Source organism: Spea bombifrons, chromosome 5, assembly GCF_027358695.1.
Source record: "Spea bombifrons isolate aSpeBom1 chromosome 5, aSpeBom1.2.pri, whole genome shotgun sequence".
Classification (NCBI taxonomy): domain Eukaryota; kingdom Metazoa; phylum Chordata; class Amphibia; order Anura; family Pelobatidae; genus Spea; species Spea bombifrons.
The window spans coordinates 79,808,898-79,832,507 of record NC_071091.1 but is presented as its reverse complement, the minus strand read 5'-3'; the positions used below and the strand labels follow the sequence as shown (position 1 = coordinate 79,832,507).

Sequence of the window (23,610 nt, the reverse complement as noted above, 5' to 3'; positions counted from 1 at the left end):
TTTTCTGCACAGCCCCTTCCTCTCATTCCCCTCCTTTTATACACAACCCTTTCCTCTCATTCCCCTTCTTTTCTGCACAGCCCCTTCCTCTTATTCCCCTCCTTTTCTGCACAGCCCCTTCCTCTCATTCCCCTACATGGCCCTTTCCTCTCCTTTTCTGCACAGTCACAAAGAACTTTGACATACAAATATGTTCCTATGGAATGGGTTTTCTAAGCTTCAACATATTGGTAGCAACATGGTGCCATTTCAAAAAATCAAGCAAAGTACATAAACTTACATCAATGAGGTGTTTAACTTCGTGTTTCCGGAGGTCACTGCCAATTTTGGCAGCTAATAAAATGCAGGCTCCAGCACAAAGCTTTCTGTTCTGCTTGTTCAACTTCCCCTTCAATGCAAGCTTCTCAAAATATACAAAAGCCATGGCTACCGTGGGCTCCTCATAGCCACAGTCATCCTGCGCCAGCTTACGAATATCACGTTTTAGACTAGACACCAGTGAAGAGAAGAATTGTTAAATCCAGCGTGTATATGCCTATGGTGCACATAATCTAATACATGCCATCATTCTACATTAGCCACAAAAAAAAAAAGTGCCACACTGGCCTAGAACATGGATGGATAACACTAGAAGGTGGGTGGATGTAATAGGATAATAGGTAGTGTTACTTGATAACCATTGTGTGGATTGGACAGATGATATACGGTATTTATCATATACATTGTGTGGACTGGACAGATGATAAATATATCATATATATTGTATGGACTGGACAGAATTACATGTTTACAGTGGGAAAAATAATAGTCAAACCTAGAATGACAAAAGAAAAAAACACGAAGATGGATTGGTAGCAGCAGGGGCTACACATACAATTTACCATACCTTCTTATTTTGCTGAGCGTCAGCTTAATATGAGGAAACTTCTCTTTGAACGTTTCATTCATATCTTTCTTGAGGTCGGAGGGTTTCACATACTCTATCACAGTGGTCTGTGGATACAGAAAAATACAATCTAAACGACTTCAAATGCTTCAGCTGTCAGTGTGCTTGCCCAACATAAGTTAAGCATCAGCTTCACTGAACTTCATTTTAGCCTTCCTCCTTTGTGCATTTACTTTGCGTCCTTCCTTAGCATCTTCATATGAAAAAAACATAATATCTCAACCATTATCATCCTTTACAAGGTTTGTTCTTTAATGAATGTGTGACGGAGCATAACATATACACAAGTGTACACAAATAAATATATTAAATGAGCCCACTGTAACAGTCTTAACAGTTTCACACAATAACTATAACATAATAACTATAACACAATAACTATAAAACAACTATAACACGTATGGCCAACATGTTTGTGCATGACATAAAACATGTGAGTGGTATGCTTGTTTGTTTTATGCCATCCTTTGGGATTGCCAAGTGATATTTCCCATTAGCGGGTGTACTTCTGCACTTTAGTATTCTTGTTATACTTTTAATATGCACCACCCAACTCTTGTTTTATGCGTATTTCTTCAGGCGTTAGCGAAGCAAACATTTTCCTGCAATCCAGGCAGCATTTTACCGGGAAAAACTGCTTGCAGAAACCTGTGATACTGGGCATCTTCATTTTTCCTTGTGGCAGCACAAAACCTAGCAACACCCCATCCATGCCATAATAAAAATTATGATTGAGAAAAATGAATTTTTTGTTTTTATTTCCTTTTATTTGCCAACCTACACCCAATTATGCACATCTGCCCTCAGATATGCCTTTTAACCCCCTATATGCCACTCTGCCTCCAGAAATCCCTTGTACCCCCCTATATGCCACTCTTACCCCCCCAAACTTACCAGTGCATCCCTAGACTTGTCCACCCGTGCTTCAGATTCCCCGGTGTCTAGTAGGGCCAGCCGGTGGACGTCTGTGAGACGCGCAGACATCCTCTGCCACTGCTGCCCGTTAGTTCCGCCGGGGTTTCTATGTCTGAGCACCGGAAGGTCATGTGCTCTGTCATAGAAGCCCCGGCGGAAGTGCCGTAAGCAACAAAGGTGGTCTGTGCGCATCATGCAGATGTTTACCAGCTGCCAGTGAGGAGGATCCAGGTCTTCTGCAGCGCTGCGGGGGATCCTCCTCTCTAGCAGGCGGTGAACGTCTGTGTGGGCTTCTACGGTGGAGCACCGGAAGGTCGTGTCACGCCGGTGCTCTGTCAGAAGCCCTGGCGGAAGTGCCGGCAGCAGCAGAGGCGCATCACACAGACGCCCACCGGCTGCCAAAGAGGAGGATCCAGGTCCCCTGCAGTCTTGTAGTCAGACCTCTATTTGAGGTCTGATTATAAAACAACCTCAAATATAAGATGAGGGCTATTTTTCAGAAAAAAACTTGTTTTATAACCGGGCAAATAGGGTGTATAGAGAGTAATAGTGGGAAGTTATCCAGGACCCAGAAACCCCTATAAAACTCTACTCCCTGTTCCCATTTAGCTGGTTCAACAACCTGTTTATCCGTGTGCAGAGACTATGGGCCAGAATCGAGTTTGTCTTCCTGGGAGCAGGACAACTAAGCAGTGCTTGAAACAAGTTGGTTAAACCTATGCTAACTACCCTGAATTAGTTAAAGGGAATTTGCTGTATGTAAAGTTGGTGCTTAAAATTCCGACATTTTAGTTTGTAGATTTTTCTTTTTTATTTTGTTTTGTAAAATTACCTGCTGTTTGTAACGACACGTCATTTTTAAGAACTGTGTACTGTGTGTGGTACCCTAGTTCTTTTTTGTGTCCTCTTTATAGCTTTATTAAACATACTCTATGTCTATTGCATATGTAATGGTGCATGTGAAATATTGCATGGTAGAGGGTGACATATGGCATGCAATAGCAATGCCATAAATACCAACACAATTGTTACTTTCTTTAGGATTTAGGTTGGATCTTGAGGCCAAGCAAACTGTAATTTTCATTAGGAAGCCGAGACACCAGGAACTAACTACAACAAATTTAACAGGGGAAACGACAGGCCTCTTAATATATAATGGTGCCTCGTATTGTTGGCCAAAGAAAGAATTCTACATTTTATGTAAGTTTTTTTTTTTTTTTTTGACATGACAGTTCATATACTCAGCTGGGTACAGTAGTAACCTCAACAAACTAGGCCGCATCAGGACCAGACTTTGCGGTGAAATACATACAATGAGGATATAATTTTTCAAGAGACTGGCTTTGCTTCCTGTATTGCTTTCCCATACAGAGATCACGTTTGTATCTCATTCGCATTCTGCAATTTTTACAAAAGGTAATTATGCTGATGTCGTAACCCCATCTTCTTGTAGAAGTACTATATTTGTACACAGAGTATGTGTTCATCAACGTGACCTGTGGAATTAAACACAGATAAATGGTATGATGCGTGTAGACAACCGAAGAATGACTGGGGCTTTATCTTCAAAAGGAAACCCTAGGTAAAATAGGTTGTTGAGAAAACAAAAGACAGAGAACTTAACATTAATCAGTGGACTATAATTAATTGTCAATTTGTTGACCTAGCATTGGTTGCCCACTGAGTGGTGATTCTGCCAAGTACTCAAACTTGTGTTTTCTGTTATTTTTTTGCTCCGCACAGGTGATTGACGGACCGCTAAATCACCCCGACGCACTTTAGTAATTTGGAAAGGTGTGAAAACAATGGTATGTACAAATTTGTGTCAAAAGTATGCTTAAAAACACAAACAAACCACAAGATGACTTTACACCACAGCTAACAAAGGAACCAATAAAGCGGTTGTACAGAGTAAACTGTAGTGATGTACCATTTAAGTGACCTCATATTTCTGACAATAATGTTTCATTAAGAATACTTTTTACCCCAAGACAAAGCCCACTAAATTACTTTGTTACAGCTCTGGGGAAATAGTCTGTCTCCGTGGTACAACATTGTTATAACACAAAAAAGTGGAGTTGATGGAATACAGAAAGTTACAAGTTTTTTCTATTGAAAACATTGTGAATTATGCAATATAAAATATTTTCTAATATAATATTATTTTCTAATAGCCACAACATATATAGAGCATTTTTTTTACTTAAACACACATCAAACTCCATTTTGCCTAATTAAATATTGATACGTATCCAGATGTAATTAGAGGGCTTTGTGCACTTGTTCAATAAACACTCATATTAAGTCTAAGTGTAAAAATATAGCCCTGTAGCTGAAAACTCACTTACCATATAGGAAGGGAATATTAACACCCTTTTGTGCTTGCCGCATGGCCACTGAGGGTCATCCAGAAGGTTTGGATCATATTCAATGAAATCTCCTATGTCGCTACCTACATCATAAACAAAGACACGAAATGACTTGATTACTTTCAGAATATTATGGAAAACGATCCTCATCACTGCCCAGCTCATGATCTGATCTTGTATTCAGAGGCCCAAACCATGATTGTTTTACAAAAATACATACAGACTAGATCTATAAATTAAAAAGTCGTGTCGTGGAAAAAAAACCTTGCATTCTGACACGGTGCTGAAAATGCACACAAAAAAAATAATCTATTAAAAAATTTACATAGTGCCATCATAGTCTGCAGTGCCGTACAACGGGAACTTGAGCTACTTGTATGTCATTGCCAGTGATTAACTAAAAAAGGTGGGATGTCGCCTTACTGAATGCTAGGGTACAATTCAGAAGATGAGCTCTGAAGCCATTCATAAACAGTGAGCAAAATGATCGTCACCTGTATCAATGCTCCCCTGGATACTGTTGGCTCTGCCCAGCGTGAGGTTGCGGTAACTTGTGTTGCGCCCCTGGGCAAAGGAGCAGGTTGAATCTATTGTGTTTCTGCGAGCTCCCAAGGAGTTGGTGGAGTACAAAAACTGGGTATAGGAAACAGTCTGGAGGAGCAAGAACACAAATATTTAGACAGATGCAAGTATGTATATTTAAAAACACAAATTTAACAGGCAGAATCAAGTGCCCCATAACCAGCTGTTTAAGGGGTTAAATAGTTACACAGTTACCGTTTTATTCTTGCATCATCGGTGAAACATTTTCCTAGAAGCAGTTACACGCAGAAAGCCAGGGAAAGAATCCTACAGTTATTATTACATAATCTGCTTCCTGAACTTTATCTGAAGACACTGTACCAGTGTTTATTACACACATTTTTGCCTTTTATGCCATTTTGTTAATCCTACGGGGTCTGTCAACTCACTAATAAAACAGTGACGAACTGAGGTGAAAACTTTTGTGGAGAATCTGTAACAACCTTACAAAGCCATCACGTAACATATATTAATAGCTTTGGTGGTGTTTAAGAACAGCCATAGTCAGTCACTTAAGGACGCTCATTCACCTCCATGCAATGTAGCCAGAAAGAGTATCTCAGAGCCACAATGGGGATTGGACTGGATTGTCAAATGACTACTGTACACAGCTGATACATGCCATTTGGTAAAACTCAAGCCAATAAGTTTCCATGTCCAAAGATGAAGCAAAGAACTTGTCATCTGTAGAGACTGCATAGATCAGAATTTGTGCAATACAAACAATTTCACTTAACCCGATTCTTGTATAAAGCTAACTTTAGTGAATAAGCTCCCCTAGGTTTTGCGGACATACAATCCAGCCAGTTTTAGTCACCAAGTGCAAATTATTCCACACATTTATATGTTAAGCCGCTTGCTGTACTCGAGCTCACACTACTTCTTGACAATATGATAGCCCTGGTGTATAAAGTAATTGCCTATGCTCTCACCTTCCCATCAGCACCGAGTTCAACTCCTTCCAGGCCAAGGATCATTTCTCGCGTTCCGATTCCGCCCGAGGAATGGCGCTGCCTTGTCCCTTCGAGTTTCAGATCCCTATTTATCGTACACAACCAATGAAAACAGGTTCAGTGTTACTCCTCATAAATCCAAACACGTTTCCATTAATAAAAAAAAGCATTATACACGAATACCTTGTAAACTAAACGTGCATTTCATATGTTAGTAAGTACTGTGTTGCCACGTGGCGTAAGAAATACATGACTACTTTATTCGCTTCCAAAACATAAGCAAAAAAGTTTGGAGGAGGATAATTTTGGAGCAATCAAAAGTAATATAGATTGATTTTTATGGCTATTTTAGAATTTGTAACTCTTTTACAAAATTCTTCTTAGAGGCTGTGAAGACTCCCAGGGGTAACAAGGCAGGAATATAGAAAGTGACTACCCTGGAACAGGTTTTTTTTTTTTATATTTTCAACATTTTTTGTTCTTTTAAGTATAAAAGCTTAGTGCTTCTATCGCAAAGGGGTTGATTCAGCATGCCAAGTTCAATGTATTGTAAACAGGCAACCCTACTGAGCTCCTCCTGCAAGTTAAATTACTAAGATTTCTTCAAAGTCTCTTCACTCATTGAATTATGCATTATACAGGGCCACCCCAGTCCTTTTTGCAAAAGATGAGGTTGGCCCAACATATTACATGCTAATTCCAGTGAATTGAAACTGCAAATCTCCTGATTTACTGAATAAACACAAATTACCGGAACAAAACACACAGGCAAGTCTCCTTTAAATAGTGGAACATGTCACAAGTCACAAGTCCACTTGGCTAAGATAGAGCCACAAAAGGACCTACCTCTTCCAAGGACGAGCACTGTCCATTTTTGGCAATAATGGATTAAAGCCAGCTGAATGTAACCTATTATGGACAGGGATCTACTTCCATTTTAATATATGTCATTATTAAAGATAATTAGCTGGGGGAAAAACTTCTTAGAACTCTAAAGCCAGGTATTAGAAATGTCCAGACACTGCACCAGGATACCGCGGGCAGCTAAGCCGACTGATGTTGGCCTCACGTGATTAATCCTGTCTTCCTGGGATGTCTGCCTAGTCATGTGAATTATTGAAGAACTGAAGAACGGCTACTCCTCCAAATAACAACATTCCTTTACTTCACTATTTTAGTTTTCTTTCCCCCCCAAAGTCTAAGGAACCTGGAGTACAGCAGTTTATATATTCAGCTCCATAAATAATCACATATAAAGTCATTACTTCTATAACATGGAGGAATTTATCTAATGGATCATTAATAAGCCAAACAATACAATACTTTGTGCCAAGTTAAACACTACAAAAGACGAGTCTCAGTGCAGTCATGTCTGTTTAGACATTTTGTAGACAAAAAAGTGAGAGTCTTAAAAATAGAAATGTTATTACTCTAAATTAAGGATGACAATGTTTAGCATGTTGGGCTAGTAACGAGGGGGCTAACGTTAGCATACAACGCGAACCAGACGGTGGACCTACTTTCTTTCACTCTTAGACCAAATAACTCCTACACCAGCAGCATAAGGCATAAAAATGCTGCCGAGACACCTGACCCCCAACAACACACAGCAATGAGTTACCTTTGAGAATTAATTTACTATGCTTGGAGTTGGTGGGATATGATAAATATTTCTCTAATAACAATTCAATGTTAGGAACCAATGCAGAACCTCTAGTATAATAAATATATTCCCCTACATGATCACATATCTTAACACAAGTTTCACACCCAACACACTCTCTACATGCGCTGTCTTTGAAACAATGTGATAGACGAAGCATGAAATACAACTGGTTTTTCTGGCATTTACTGTTAAAGGGACATTCCAGTCACCATTTATACTTTAATGCTGTGTGGCCCTTTTACATGTTCCTTTTGCAAATTCTGCAGAATATCCCAATATGCATTTATGCAGGAGGGCAACTGCAACAGCAGGGCTGCAGTTTCTAGCTTGGGTAATTGGTTTTTTTTTTGTTTTGTTTTGAAGTATGCATATTAAAGTACTCACAGCGTACTTTAGTATGCATTCTTCTTTAGTGAGAGTGTCAGGGGTATTACATTGTTCCTTTTATTCGCCAGCAAGCATTTGCTGGGGATTATTTTAAAAAGCTTATTAAATATTTGAACATTTTTAACAAGAAATGAAGCGTGAAAGATAAAGGCCTTGGTATGTGTCTCTAAACAAGATAAATCAAAGAACAAAATATTGTTCCAGCAATTCACAGAATCAGATTTCCTGATTTACAAGGCTTGGTTAATATAAATGATTCCTATTTCATGTGCACAAGCTCTCTGCTCCTTATCACCCTCTTGACACTTATTATTTAGACAAGTATATTAATATTACAGACACGCACACATAAATATACACACACACACACACACACACACCTAGCCTGCGCTGTGAAATGCCTTTTTGTCCCCCAAATTCTCTCCTCACTGAATTACACCTACTTTCTCCCACAATACCATGGAAATAACAGAATAACAGCATAAAAGCAGCTGCCTTTGTCTTTCATATTTACTGATATTTGCCTTAGAAAAGTACTAAGATCCCATTTTGTCAACAGGTCCACAATGGTGGCACCAGTGCTTTCTCTTTACTACAGCCTGGTGCCACATGGTGTAGACACGGCCAAGTGAGAAACAATGCCCCAAAGACACAGACGTCTTCCTAGAAGTTCCTCTCCTGATGTTAAGGTATAAGAGCAGAAGGAACCCCCTTAATCCTATGCCTACTTTTAGTCATTAAATTGTCACAAGGAAGTGGGGGGTTATTTGGTGCATCACTTTGTATTTTATGGTTAAAAATTCATGGCGGTGGAATAGGGTGGAGAAAAAATATTAACCACTTTCCTGTAATAATTTATTAGTATGGATATAAAGATAATTAACCAAGACTGGAGGACTGCAAGTCTGAGCAGAGCTGGCTAATTTTGCCGATTTGGTCCTTACAAGTTTCCATACAAACAGGGACTCTCCCAACGCTGTAAGTGAGCTCGTGATTTTTATGGAGAACCGTTCTTCCGTTTACAGGGTTAAGAAGAAATGCTATGGCGGAATAAACCAGATAAATTTAAGGAAATCTACAGAGACAGAGCATTGCGTGAAAGTTTGTACATACCCAATATTTGCACAGTCTCTGTAGGGTAGCACTGAAAATATGCTACAGAATGATCTTCTTCCACTTATCAAGACTATTCTGTAAAATGAACAATAATTAAGATTGACGAGTGGTGATTATGTATAGGATTAAAAACAAGATGCACACCGCAGAAATATATTATATATTATATATATATTATAGCATTGTTAACATGTAAGAAATCTTAGGAAGTGTGTGCACTGTAGGTTACCTGCCACTTCTGGTGTCATGTTGTCTCATACTCTTAATAAAATGAACCTTCTTAAAACTCTTTGGTCTGGGGGAACCGGACAGAGTCCGACATCTGAAAAATAAGGATATTAGAGCCAAGACTGAAGCCGCTAGTGGCATCCCAACACAAAGACAGGAAGGAAAGACCAGACAAATGACTCCAGTCTACCCGCATTTCACAGACGGCAGGAACGCAACGAACAAATACAGGGGGGAGATCTATTTTTTTCCTACCGTAACATTTTCTTACAGGACTACATACAGTTTCCTTCCATTTAATCTACTAGTCACAGAAGAGGCAAAAAAATAATTGTGATCACACTTGAAAGTAAACACTGTGTGAGAATGTGCTTGCGCTGCATGCACGCAGAGTAGGAATTTAATCTACCCTCAGGAGCTCTGTTGGATGGAGCAGTTTGGAATAAAAGGTAATCATTCAAAGTTTCTCAGTTCTTTCTAATATTTCTTGTCAAAATCTCTTTGCAAGAATTTACTCTCCCGTTGGAACGGCTAGGCAAAGGTGTCAAACACAAACATGAATTGCATTTTACGTGGCTACAGAACAGAAACGAGCTCGTTCAATATTTAGTGACGCCAAGGCTTGAAGTAGCAGCACACTGGCATTGAGAGTTGATCATCAGAGACTTGCTGGTAACCAGATGTTATTGTAACCCATTCAACAAAACCAAAAAATAAAACCCTGGGAAAGAAAAAACAAACCAAAACAAAAACCCCAGACAACATGGATTTTACCTCCGCAAAGGAGCATTTTCTTCAATATCTTCAAGTGTTTCCAACGATGATCTCTGGGAGATAAGGCGTCGCCTGAATAAAATTAACATACAATTAAATGTTGTACATAAATAAAATACATAATCAGAAAATATACCTCCTAACATTTCAAATGGCCAAAGGGAGTATTTTATTTTCTGAAGTGGCATGATGATCCACTTTTTATATTTCATCTCTTTTTCATAATCAAGTCTTTTATAATACATATACAGTATAATGCGTATAAATACGTTATAAACACATTTACCGTACTTTAAGCAGACACCATATTGAGTTTCATTGCTTTGGAAATCTGAGAAACATACATTCCAAAAAAAATAAAATAAATAATCTCCTACAAACAGCATCAGACCCACACTGAGAGAAAGAAGAATGGGGGGGGGGGACAAGACGGTAAATTAAAATGCATTAGAAAATGAAATATAACACCTGCTGATCACTAAAACAAGAACACAACAAAATGTTAATCAACTGACATCAGTTTATTTTACTGCAGTTTCCCAAGGAACTCCATGATGCTGCTTCTAAAGCGAGTGCTTCTGATTGTTTGAGTATTTAGGCAAAGTGGACCAGTTTGTTTAGACCCCCTCTTGGGCAAATTATCTCAAACACGCTTTCAGCATACAGCACTCTATTTTATATTTTAAGCAGTTTGAGCAGGGAATGTCGCCCAAAATATGACACGGCTGCTACTAGGCAAATCGATAGCGTGACCATTGGCCAACTACACAGATGAAGTTGAAATAGGTCCTATGATTTCTAAGATGCTGGTTCTGGAACACCTGTCATGGTGAGACAGAGAAGGAATAACCTTTTGTAGGGTTTTGTGAGCCAAATCAACTGCTTTGTTAATCAGAAAACCAGTTCTACTGTAAAACCTCAATGGGTTTCAGATAGATGCTCAAATGTAATGAAGTAGAAATGCTTTGGCATGGGGGCCATGTTGGTTCCGAGAGTTTCTTCAGAAATTCTAGAATTCTTGAGTGTTTAGCTCATACAAAGATCTGAAACTCTCATATAAATGGGAGATGTAAGTTAAATTGTACATTTAAAAAACTTAAAAAAATGAATCAGATTTGAATCAGCTGTTTGTTTCTTAAACAGTCTTCACAAAAAAATAAAAGGTGTGAACAGAGTGGTTTTAATACTGTTTGTTCTGGAACCGCTGGAAGCAAGCATGTGATGTACTTGCTGGAAAGAGAATCTGATAAAAAGCCTGCTGTACAATGGGAGTTGTTTATTTTCCCTGTCAACAGGTGCATTCAGAATGGTTATGTACACTTCCAACAATGGCATCCCATGACCGGCTCTAGCATTAGGCTGCTAGTGTTTGCTTTTATCCAGGCCGTGCCCGTTACCTTTTCATATACACACACACACACACACACACATATATATTTTAGAATGAGGGATTATTTGTTGTGTATTAAAACATGATACATGTTTTACATACATGATCCCTTCCCATAAGTATATATATATGCTTTATAATATAATATAATATAATATAAATATATAATATATATATATATATATATATATATATATATATATATATATATAGTAGAAGTACCGGTATTTAGAAAATGTTTTAATTATAAAAACTGTATTGTAAGACATTTCACTAATAACATAATGACTATTATAGAACATCTGCAGACATCTATCTGGCCAAAATAAAAATACAGATCTTGCCATTCGCAAAGAACATAATATTTTGGAAACGGAGTAGGTTTCAGTTTTGAACTTTTCAGGTCCGGACCTTGAATGAATAAAAGCTTTCCTGGCCATGGGCTGCTGTAAGAGGCTTTGATCACCTTCCCCCAAATTGCTCTTGTTTAATCATAAAGGTAAAAGGGAAATGTATTGAAATATTCCAATTATGTTCTGTTTTCCTCACATCATTAAATCATGTGCCACGGGTGTAACAGAATGACACACTAACAACGTAGCCCCAAAAGAGGTAATGTCAACACACTGCACATCTATAGAAAAGAAATCCACACAAATGGATCTGGTTAGGGTGTACACGCTACCATTAAGTTCATTTTACTTCAGACAGCCTGGCGATGTATGTGGAATCACACAAAAAAATATTGTGGAAGTGGCCCAAAGCGAAAGTTTTCCCCTTTCCCCCATTTCGTACTTTTCTGTTCCAGAGGTTATGACGTCACCAAGTACTAGAAGATGTTGAGTCTGTACGGTGGACAGCTGTGAAGGGCATGCCTTTATCTTATCAATGAACTAGTAACTACTATTGTATCGATTGCAATAAGAACACGTTTTCCTCACTGACCCCAGCAGTCAGGATACTATACTCCCCCCTCTAAATAGATGTGATAAAACTCACGCGATAAGGAGAGCTCTTACAGGAAACAGGGTTGGAACATTACATTTTCTAAAAATATATTTTGAGTATTTTTAGCAGGATAGCCACAAATAAATATATTGTTGCCGATACCTGAGGAATGGGGAAAGGATTCTGAGTAAACCGTAGATTGCAAAATTTCTGTTTATAAACAAGGCAAATAAAATTATTAAAAAAAAAACAAAAAATACCAAAAACTATTGGCTGACTGCCCTATTTGAGAAATGTGCTGAAATTCTAGGTCACGTGTGGAAATAAAGCAGAAATGCCTCTAACAGACATCTTAAATAAGAGTTTAATGTCCCTGACACTCCTATTAAAGAAGAATGCCAAGTAATGCCATCTGTGAGTACTTTAATATGCATTCCTCAAAACAAAAAATATATAAAACAGGTTACTTACCCCATTGCTGCAGCTGCCCTCCTCATCCTTGGTCTGACTTTTCTTGCCACTGATTGGCTGCCTGAAGCAGCCAATCAGTTGCAAGAAAATTTTCTAGTAATTAACTCCACACTGCTACCTACAACAATACTATGCATCTATAAAAAACAAAGAACATGTGGTATTGTAAGCCTGTCTGTTATCACACAGAGTGATGCGTGTAGAAGTGCTCCCAATGCTTGACCACCTGCATGACCAACGTTGGGTAATTAACCAAGCACCGAAACACCACTTAGCGGTGCTTACACGGTCTGCCGACACCAAGCACCAGCATATGGTAGCATATCCCAAATACTTATTTCGCAGACAGTGAGAGACAGTCCTGGAACAGATGCCACTGGTATGGTGCAATACTGGGGCGCAACATTTTCACCCCCATACAGTACGTATTACAGGTACTTGTGATGAAGCGGTGTGGAGGTGATAAAACAACACTGCACGTTTTCAAGATCTCCTCAAATATGAGCACAGGGGGATTTATTCTCTACATGCTTACTCAAACTATTTTTGGGTCCAAAAGATGGATACCTGGCAGCTACGGCAAAGAATCATTCTACTTAATGGTTACCATGGTGAAAAGCCTTATATTCCAACACGAAAACATGGTTACATAACAGCAGCTATCAAAGCTGGTACTTAAGAGTGAGGAAATAAACACTTGCCGGTGTTTGGAATACAGACAACAATATGTGTTGCGAATACATACTCTTTACTTGTGCTTTTTTGAGATCAGATAAATGTTCTCATAGTTTGCAGTCTGGCTGGAAAATGTTACCATTACATAAAGTGAGCACCAGTTCCCCTAACAAAAGGGGACGTTTCCTATATTACATAAAGGGGATGCTTATAGCGCTCTCCTGTAACTTAGCAACAGCCTAATTAGAGACAGTCTTTCGCAATCTATGAAGCATTACAGAATAGCTCAATTTAAGCATAAACTGCTTTTATCTGTTTAACACCTGCCAAAAAGGTGGGGTTGCCTAGGAGTTGAGAGCAGGAATGCTTCACGACAATCACAAGCATGGATTCAAATGCCAATTAGTTTGGCAGCTAGATACATGTGAATTAAAACTCAATTATCTAACCGCTTCCCCAGCGTTACAATTAAAATCAATACAGTCGCAACACGATTACAGTCCAACGTTGGGAATCAGCATTTTGGTAATAAACACAACAAGAAACTTGAAACCCAAGCCTCTGGGGATCAACACTTTAGTACTCCAGATTACAGTTTGGTAGAGTTTGCCTCTGATTGGCTTCAAGCAGCCAATCAGAGGCAAGAATCCTAGGGTCACAGGGGGGTGGGCTGCAGCAGCTCTTAAATACATTTTTATTTATTTTTTATTTGACAAATGCAGATGAAAGACCTTACAAACTACTTTCATATACATTGTTTGTGACCCTTTTAACTTATATCGGCTAAAAAATAAATTCTACCACCATCTGGGACCCCAAGATAAAACTGGAAATCCTTCCAGAATCCAAAACGACAGGTTGTTTTATTTTCATTTTTCATTCATTTTCCTTCGTCACACATGATTAACAATTGAAGGATTAGTTACGACAGGAAGGCAGATGTTAGAATAGCTCCCTTCCACTTGGCACCTAAGAGAACGTATGTGATCGCATCTGGTACAAGCAGGTAAAAACAATAATACTTGCAATACTCTGTAACAAAGCACAGATATGTGTGTAATAACACAGGATTGCAGTCCCAGAAGCCTAATTTAATTTTAATTATATGTTGCAATATGTTTAAAATGCATGAACAGGTTACAGGCGGGGTCAATTTTAGTTTATAATATTAGAATAAGAGGCCTTAGTAAGGACAAGGAGAGGCTGCTTTTAAAGGAGAGAACAATTTTGCTATAATAATAATATTATAAGTTATTTGTCTAGTTTTCTTTTTTACCCATTCAGGGATTGTTCTGTGCATTCTGTGGATTTGGATGTTTAAACCATAAACTTTGCTGCAGAACCCAACGACTTTCAGCATTTCAGTGGCACGACCAAAACTTGGTCAATGAGTTTACATTGTGTAGCGGGTACACAACATTGTGTGATCCGAGCGATATAGATCTATTTAACGCAAAGGAGTCCAATAGCCTACATACTTCCCTAGCATTACTTAATGGATGGAATAAGCTACCTGCAGTGGTTTGTATTCAATGTATTTTTTTCTGACCTTGTAGGACCTGAAATTTGTGTTGCACATTTTGAGAACACCAAAGTTCTAGTACCAATCTCACTTAGCATACTATGCATGCCATGGAGGCCCCAAGGCTGTCGGATCAGACAACTGGATGTTGAGCAAAGCTTTTTTTTCTGGCGACAGAGAAAAGCTATTCTACCAGTGCTGGGCCTACACCTTGGGTACCAAACCCAGCTGGATCGATCACAAGATTTCCATCTGTTATAATGCTGCTCAAGGTGTTTCGACTTTCCATCACGCATACTTTAAGTGTTATTACAATTATCAGGTGTTATACTAGCCACATTGTAACTGTTAGCCGGGACCTGTTGGGTAGGACAGCCAATTCTTCACCTAAAAATGGCTGGTTAAAACTAAAGAATAATACTAACAAGATCTGTGGAATATTGCCCAAGTTTGTGTCTGCTAAAATAACATTCAAATCTTACCATCTATAAAGTGTGCCAGTTAATAGGCATGCAGAAAGAAATAAGGGCTTAGATACCTGGTCCCTATTGACCACACACTTCCATTTGGTTGCACTTTGGATTTAAACATGGTTTTATTCTAGAATGTACATTAATCACACCGGACTGATTCTGAGCAGCTGCATAGCTCCTCTCAGCAAACCCTATTACATTTTTTGATTTTATTCACATTTAAAGATCTGCATGTTGCACGGTTCATCTTAGGGGGATGAGGGGGATACGATACACATATTTAAAAGCCATTACTAACAAACAACAATGTTATATATTCTTAAGGTATGGGACTTGAGAAAGTGACCCACTTTAATTATATTAACACAGTTTTTTCATAGAGCTCCGCTATGTTTTTCTAAACACTGGGGCTCACTGGCTGTAACATAATACTATCCATGATAAATAGCCCTTTAGAGAGGTTGGATCCCTTCCAACCCAGCTATTGTGCAACGAAGTAGTCTTTCAGGCATATGTACCCAATATAAAAAAATAAATACAACCACAGCTCAATCGCTCATTAGTTCTAGATGTATTTTATTACATTGATATATACGTCTGTTAAATATTTAAGATTGTATTGAGGGAAGAAACAGGGGAAGGGTGACAATGAAGGACTGAGGAACAGGCAAGGCTAAAATAAGAGGAAAACCTTTAACTTATAATGTTGGCCTACATAGACGAGTGTCAACTGTGAAACAAAGTCTGTCAGCTACCTGATCATTTATTACCCATAAGTAAGCAAGAATGGACAGAAAAACAAGAATACATCAATGATCATAATATGAGAACACAAAGACAGGGTGGAAAATGAATATCCTGGTCTAGGCCAATTAGGTGCAGGGTGGCAGGTCCAGGAGTCGGTAGTCCTCTTGCTGCAAAACAAGGGGCAGATCTCCCTCTTGGCCCCTCGGTCTGATGCTGCTCAATGGGTCGGTTACAGAGGAGATCTTTGATCTCACTTACATTTCATTTACATTATGGGCTGCATTAGAAGGAGCAGAAGCCGCAGGGAAGGTAAATACATGTCTACATATACCCAAACTAGGAGAACAGGAGATGTGTCCAGTGAGCAGAAAATGAGGCGCTGGGCAAATAAGAGAAGCCTACATGAGAATACTAAAGTATTAAAGAGTATTCAAGAGGACAAAGACTTGATGAGATAAGACACAAAGTTGTATGCATGCTGTGCAGATTAGCATGGGTGTAACCAATGACAAAACTGTCACCAATGCGAAGTAACCATTTACAAAACCAGAATAAGAGCATTCATGGAGTCCCTTTCAGTCTCTAAAAATCAAGGAGACCACTGTCTTAAAGTCAAATCAGAAGCCAAGTCTATTTTATTAAGACACAAGGGGCAACAGTCAATGTGTTGCCTGACATCGAACTACCTTTACAGGCATATTAAAAGGGCACGCCTATATCCCATACAGCCCCGCCATCAAAGAAAGCATATGGTAGCACTGTGTGGGTACTCTAATATGCATTATTTACCTGTAAGAAATAACAATTAGAAACATTTAGAATAAACTGCAGCTTCTTTGTGGACTGCATTTAGCACTTTCTATGCAGGGGGTTCCAGCTGGTTTACTATGCCTTATAGTTCTTAATCTAATGGAGGGTATCTCGACTTCATCGAGGGGATACACAAGGTTTTAACCGTGGAAATCATATAATACATTTTCTAAGTATTATAAAATAAGATACATTTTATTTATCGAGAGCCTTGAATATTCTGTAGTACTATAAAATAGGAGAGAATACAAAACACACAATAAGGCAGACTGGTGAAGGAGGAGAAGATGACCGGGCTTTTGTGAAATTACAATATAACAGATTGTGTGTTCAATGCTGCAAAACACAGGGATAGTTAGGTGATTATATATTATAGATACACACAGTGTAATTATGTATATTATATATATATATATATATATTTTTTTTTATTTTTTTTAAATTATACACCTATACAGTTAAGGATAAAGTGGATTAATAAAAGTACCGTATATAAATATATCTTCCTTGATCTTGGTTTAAAACAGTATTTAGAAAAGGGAAGTACTGCTTCCTACCACATAAAATACAATGCTGTAAATATTTGACAGAATGTATACCAGACTCAAATGGCACCCCTCCCCCTCCATGACTGCTTTCTATGTTTCAGCTACGATGTCGCACAGTCCCATCAGACCATAATCCAAAATGGTACCTCTGAAGGGATGTTTGAGCATTTACACATGACATGGGGACCCAAAAATAGCACCCTGCGGGCCAGAGTAAAAAAATCTTTGGAATTATTAGGCACTAATGGAAACTGTGAATTCAGAGCAAAAAAGTTTTTAAGACAGGCCCATGTTGGCATATTATTTATGCAGAATACGGCTAGCTCCTGTTTTCAGATTCACCCGCATGGGTCAGAGCTAACAATTTCGGATTAAAAAAACACACAGATTCCATGACGCGACATTTTATAGAGAGCCAACAGATTCTGTAGAGCCATTACAATAAGGGTCAGTGAAAAATAAACATTAATTTGAGAAAAACATTAACATACCCAAGGCATACTGGTACAGAAGGAGAAGAGAGCCCCATTTTTGCAATCTATTAGGACAAATAGACTATACTAAGAACTAGATTTGTAAAGATAACAGTCCCTATGCATATACATTTTCTATTTTTTCTAAAAGAATACACAGTGTAATATTCTACAAAACAGATATTTTAAGATTCAAATATTGTCTACTTCTTCAAAGGAAAAAACAGTTTCGGCTTTTAAAAGAGCAAGGAACATAAGGATTATGCCATAAGAGCTGAATCTAAGACCTTACCTTTTTTTCATGATGATGACGTATATTTTTCAGAATACCTATTATAGCACAATTAGGTAATTACTTAATGTTTTACTGTGTACCGGCATAAGAAAATTAGCAATAGGATTCGTACCTAAAATCATTAGTATTGCTTGTTCTACATGTATTTCACATGTATGCAAGTTGATAAAAACATGAGGTGGAGGCCATTCCACCTAATTATTTATCATATAAAATACACCGGGTTGGTTCAATAAATTCATCTGAAGCATTTTATCTTGCCAAGTTAACTAAGTGGCTCACCTGGGGCAGTTAGTTGAGATGGGGCTAGTTGAGCTAGTTTGTGGGGAAAAAATTATTAAAAACATAAAATATTCCATAAAAACTAAACAGGATGTTTCTGCATTATCCTCAAATTCTTGATGAATCTTATGTATTCTTGGGAAAAAAGTTCTCCAGGAGAGTTTGCTCAGATGAGTTCGTGTATACAAGCAACTCCGCAATTGTCTTAAAACGTTACCAACATATCGTTCTGCTGACCTCTTGTAAAGTTTACAGGTGTTGCCTGTGAATGTACCTGACTCATGGAAAAAAAGATTATCACCAATGATAACTAAAAGTCTTTATTTACACAGTAACAGTGTTTGTTTTTTATAGTTGTGACACGTGGTTACACGTGGTGACCTGCAATGCTACCAGATGAACCTACGAGTGTCATCAAGGAGAAACAAAGTGCACGTCTAAGACTCAGATAAGCACCTGCAGGTTTATTCACTAAATCAGGGACCGGTTCCCAAATGCTAATTATTACTGCTTAACGTTATACTTAACACAGAAAACGCAATGCCTTCTGGGAGCACTGACATCACAACTTCCAACCATTAGAACTCATAGAACTTCATATTTATCTCAGAAGCGACACACCATAGCCTGCTAGTTTTCAGTCTAAAACATTTTACAATATACACAGAGAAAGTGATAGCATATACAAAGGATTAACACGTAAAACTGTACAACATGGTGGTCTTTTAAAATACATAAACAAGTGTTACTTTGACAAGGGAGTCCCATGAATATAAGCATATTTAGAGTTTAGAGAACTTCTTCAGAAGCCCCTCAATGACTTAGGCCCAATGTACTGTATGTTAGCATTTCTGTTACTGGAGATGTTTCGACACAAATAAGTAAACTACATAGTAAAGTACACAGGCATTTCAGTAAAACGTGAATGAAGTTTGTAAAAGCAATAGTATTAAAACACATCAAATGGAGCCCCCCCCACCCATTTGTATGGGTTTCATTTCCGATAATTAACACAAGGATCATCCAATCATCATCCATACGGGGTCAGTTTAAATTACTTGTGTCACAAGCCTGAATGTGACAGGGCATGAGGCAGCTCATTAAAAATAGAACAAACAGCTTTGCAATCAGATTTAAATAAAACACTTTGGTTCTGCCAATCGTAGATTGGGAATTAGCCGTTAACGTGCATTGTTATGCTAATTCCGGTCTTGGAGCTCAGCACACACTGTTCTGTGTATATCACCCATCCAAGAAATCATCATTCATTCACTGCTACACCTAGGCTAGCTTCAAAACAACCAACATAAGACATTTTCACGTATTATGACCATGGCTTTTCTGCAAAGAATGTTTGGAGAAATTCATATTTTAATAAAAAGAAAAATCACTTGTATTAGTAATATCTTAAAACACATCACGTGCACCCAGCCTGCTTGTCTATCCAAACCAGCTCTGCTTTGCCCACTGTGAAGACAATCACAGATTTGTATGTCACACTGCTTGTTTTGACCTTTTTTTGCAAGAATACATAATGTTTAAGGACCGAGTATGGCACAGTTCACTCTGGGGTACACTCACTAAGGGCTCAGCTGGTCTAAAGGGAAGAGGCCATTCAATGAAATGTCTGAAGGACAAACTCAGGACTTCTTGCAGGAGAACCGCTATCACTTGCCAGTTATGACCCTGCAAGCCACGCTACAGGTTCCGAATTCACAGAATCCAGGAGATGTTGGTTAAATTGCAAACTGGCCAAGCACTCAGAACCTCACCACTCACACAAATGGCGAGTACTTTACTTCGTATCCTTATGCTTACAATTTCCCATCGCTTATTTGGGACTACTACTGGTTGGCAAAATATCTCGGATATAAACTGTGTCTGTATATTTCTAAAAAAGGTAAATTAACGTAGAATATTTCCAATTTTATGCTGTAATCCATCAGTTGCAATCTAAGGAAACGCATAAAGATTTGCTATTGGAATATTGTCTGAATATAAGGGCTGAAGTAACAATGAACTACAAAGTGCTCACTCTGGGGAGTTTTTCCTGCAAAAATTTTGCGACTGGTGAGAAAATATTTTACAGATACCATCACCCAAATATATAACAAATACACTGTAACTATCCACCCTTTTAAAGCTATAAAATGCACCAAATATTTAACTGGAGCAGAGACTAGTTTACTTTGTGTTTAAACAAACCTTAAAAATATTACAAACAAGATAAAAAAAAAAGTAAAAGATTAAAAGAAATAGTGAAAGAGCTCTCATGGTATTCTATATACTAGAGCACTAAGGGCTGATGCGAATATACGGATGGCTGGTGAAGAATAATTGCGTACCCTGAAATTCTGGCCCTCCTGGGCCAAACACCACCCATCGCCCTGATAGCGAACCCTGCTAATAACTACTGTGTTGAGCTGCACTGAAATAAGAAGAGGACCAGGACTATGGTTACATCATCTGCCTGCAAAAACTAAGAGTTGCTGTCACAGCACAAACCAGTTTTTTCCATGTTCCATAAATAGGTTATATAAGCGACATGAAAACAGGAGTGGCATTTACAATAGATCAGCGGTAAATCTAAAGATTGGTCTAAAATACTAATTACCCAAAACAAGCAATTATTAAATTTCCCCATGACAAGGACTCATCCCCAACTAACTTAAGGCAGGCCGAAGTGGCTACTGTATTTATTGTTAAACAGAAACTCCTTTTTTTCAGGGCTAAATTCTACATCTGTCATTCCTGGCAGTCTTTCTTTGAAGAATTAAACACTTTATGGTTTATTTAAGTAAACATTCACTTCTGCAATCTGTCACCTGAATACACTTAACCGAATGAAAAATATGTATATGATTATTTGGTACTATGCTGTATGACAAACATTAACCAATTCTACCTGCATTAAGGAACACAGATAAAAATGTGTGGTCAAGTGAGCACCGAGTCAGATTTTTGCTATGAGGTCATAATATATTTACTAATAAGTACATAAAACTGATGTTTTCATTGAAAGGAGAGATCTCTGAGTTTTCTATGTTGCCCAGTAAATGTTATTATAGTATACGAGGTAACAAGTTTACCAGGACAAGAAATTACAAACATCTCTATACAATCGAAGATTAATGGGTTGGTGTAAGTAGCCCATGGCAAAGCCTTGTGTTGCCAACACCTATCCTACAGACAGAACACAGAACGTGTGCAGGATAGAATACGAAGGCAGCCTCAAAGGAAAATGGCAACTGGAAAGCATGAGCTGGACCAAGGGTCAACAAATTTGCAGGAGCCAGCCGCCCCCCCAATGATGATAAATATTACACATACTAACACCGTTACACACATGCACACCAACATACATACACTAACATACTTACACAAACTAACACACACTCAGTAACATTCACACACGCAGTAAAATACTTTCATACACATACTAAAAAACATACGCACGCAGTAAGATACTTACACATATACACTCAGTAACATATGCACACACTAATATTTTCACAGACCCCCTTTTTCATTTACCTGTACCTTTGTTAACAAGAGAGTTGTGGTTTTACTTCTCTCTCACTTCACTATTCATCATGAAGGGAAACGCTGTCAGATTTCTTAAGCAAGAAGAGCTGAGCTGGCTCCACATAACATACGGGTGAGAAGACCTAGGAGAAATCTTGATTTAACAATACATTATACAGGGCCAGCCAAACTTGTGTTGCAGCAGAGGTGCACTGATCTTATTATGCTTTTTTTTAATATATATAATGTATAATGAAGTGAAAGGAACTGAAACTCAACTCTCCTACAAACCCTCTTGTCAACTAGCATTATGGTGAATACACTTGACTCCACTATACATTATGATATTATAAAAGCACTTAACTTAGGTAGAAGTTGTCCTCCTCCTCCATGGCCTGATGATTCTCATCACTGATTGGCTTCTTAAAGAACGAATCAGTGCCAGAAAAAAAGCTTGCATGGGGAGCATCATAAAAATGTAAATGCAGCTATGTGACATGAAGGCTTTTTACAGGTTTATGTGTTTTGTTTTTGGACTATATTAAACCATCAAATAATAAAATGAAACTTTAGGCACATTTTCTATTATACTAATCAAAGAGATCTGCCAAGAGTGGTTATGCAACCTTTGGTGCCTTTTGTCCGTGCATTGAGAATATTACTTTAGACTAACAAAGCATTAATTAATCCATGACAATTGATGTGTTATAAGGAAGAGTTTTACATCAATTTAGACAGACAATGCACACAGATTAAGACTCACACAAAAGCAGCTTTAGACTTACAACACATTGCCAACATAATACAGTTTCTGAGCATTTAAAGGAATATTGCACAACAACGGCCTCCCATTGAAACAAAAGCACCCTGTGTTACTACACGGATAGAATTATATTGCTTTTCCTAAATTAAGCAAAGGACCACCCTACAAAAAAGCCACAGAGAAAAGTTGATGAGACCTACTTACCACTGATGAACAATTTGAGAGCTACAATGAAAAGTGGCATTTTTGGGACTACAGATCCATGTAAAGCAAGTTGCCCCATGGCTATTTGGAAGCAGCCCAACAGCTTGTGTTCCATTTAGTGCACAATATGGTATTGCTGTGAGAATATCTATAAAATTATGTAGGCTACATAAATTTCCCTAAACCTGTTATTCATGCGCAGCCTACTCCATTCAGTGCATTCTGGGCCTTATCAAGAAGACTTCCCAAATGTTCTTCAGTGCTATGAAAAAGATGTTGCCAAAGTAATGGATGTCACCAACATCTAGCTCATCTGAAATGTTTTCTGATACATATTAAATACTGTGGGTCCATCAAGGTCTCAAATATCAGTAAAGCTATTCTCAGATTCTGTAACGTTTATACATGGGTTTCACTGGGGATCACTCTGAAAAGCTTTATTGCCATAGCAGCAGATCTTTTTTGTCTAGGGACAACATCACCTTTCTAAGCTCTTCCTATAAGCAAAAAACTACCTAGATGTGCTTCATGTGAACCTGCCCCCAACT

At 38.2% G+C, this 23,610-nt stretch overlaps 1 protein-coding gene across 2 annotated transcripts in view; it reads right to left on the bottom strand.

Moving 5' to 3' along the window:
• CABLES1 (Cdk5 and Abl enzyme substrate 1) overlaps positions 1 to 23,610 on the bottom strand; it is a 34,796-nt gene that overhangs the window by 1,074 nt on the left and 10,112 nt on the right. Inside the window, exons 2-9 of one of the 2 annotated variants that reach the window (XM_053467961.1) lie at positions 9,937 to 10,008; positions 9,164 to 9,256; positions 8,932 to 9,009; positions 5,745 to 5,850; positions 4,725 to 4,881; positions 4,210 to 4,313; positions 887 to 993; positions 281 to 488 (exon numbers count right to left, since the gene is read on the bottom strand). In XM_053467961.1, coding sequence (XP_053323936.1) covers positions 281 to 488; positions 887 to 993; positions 4,210 to 4,313; positions 4,725 to 4,881; positions 5,745 to 5,850; positions 8,932 to 9,009; positions 9,164 to 9,256; positions 9,937 to 10,008 — 925 coding nt within the window. Of the gene's footprint in view, positions 1 to 280; positions 489 to 886; positions 994 to 3,072; positions 3,358 to 4,209; positions 4,314 to 4,724; positions 4,882 to 5,744; positions 5,851 to 8,931; positions 9,010 to 9,163; positions 9,257 to 9,936; positions 10,009 to 23,610 lie in introns of those variants that run through there. The other variant, XM_053467962.1, reaches the window with a different exon arrangement.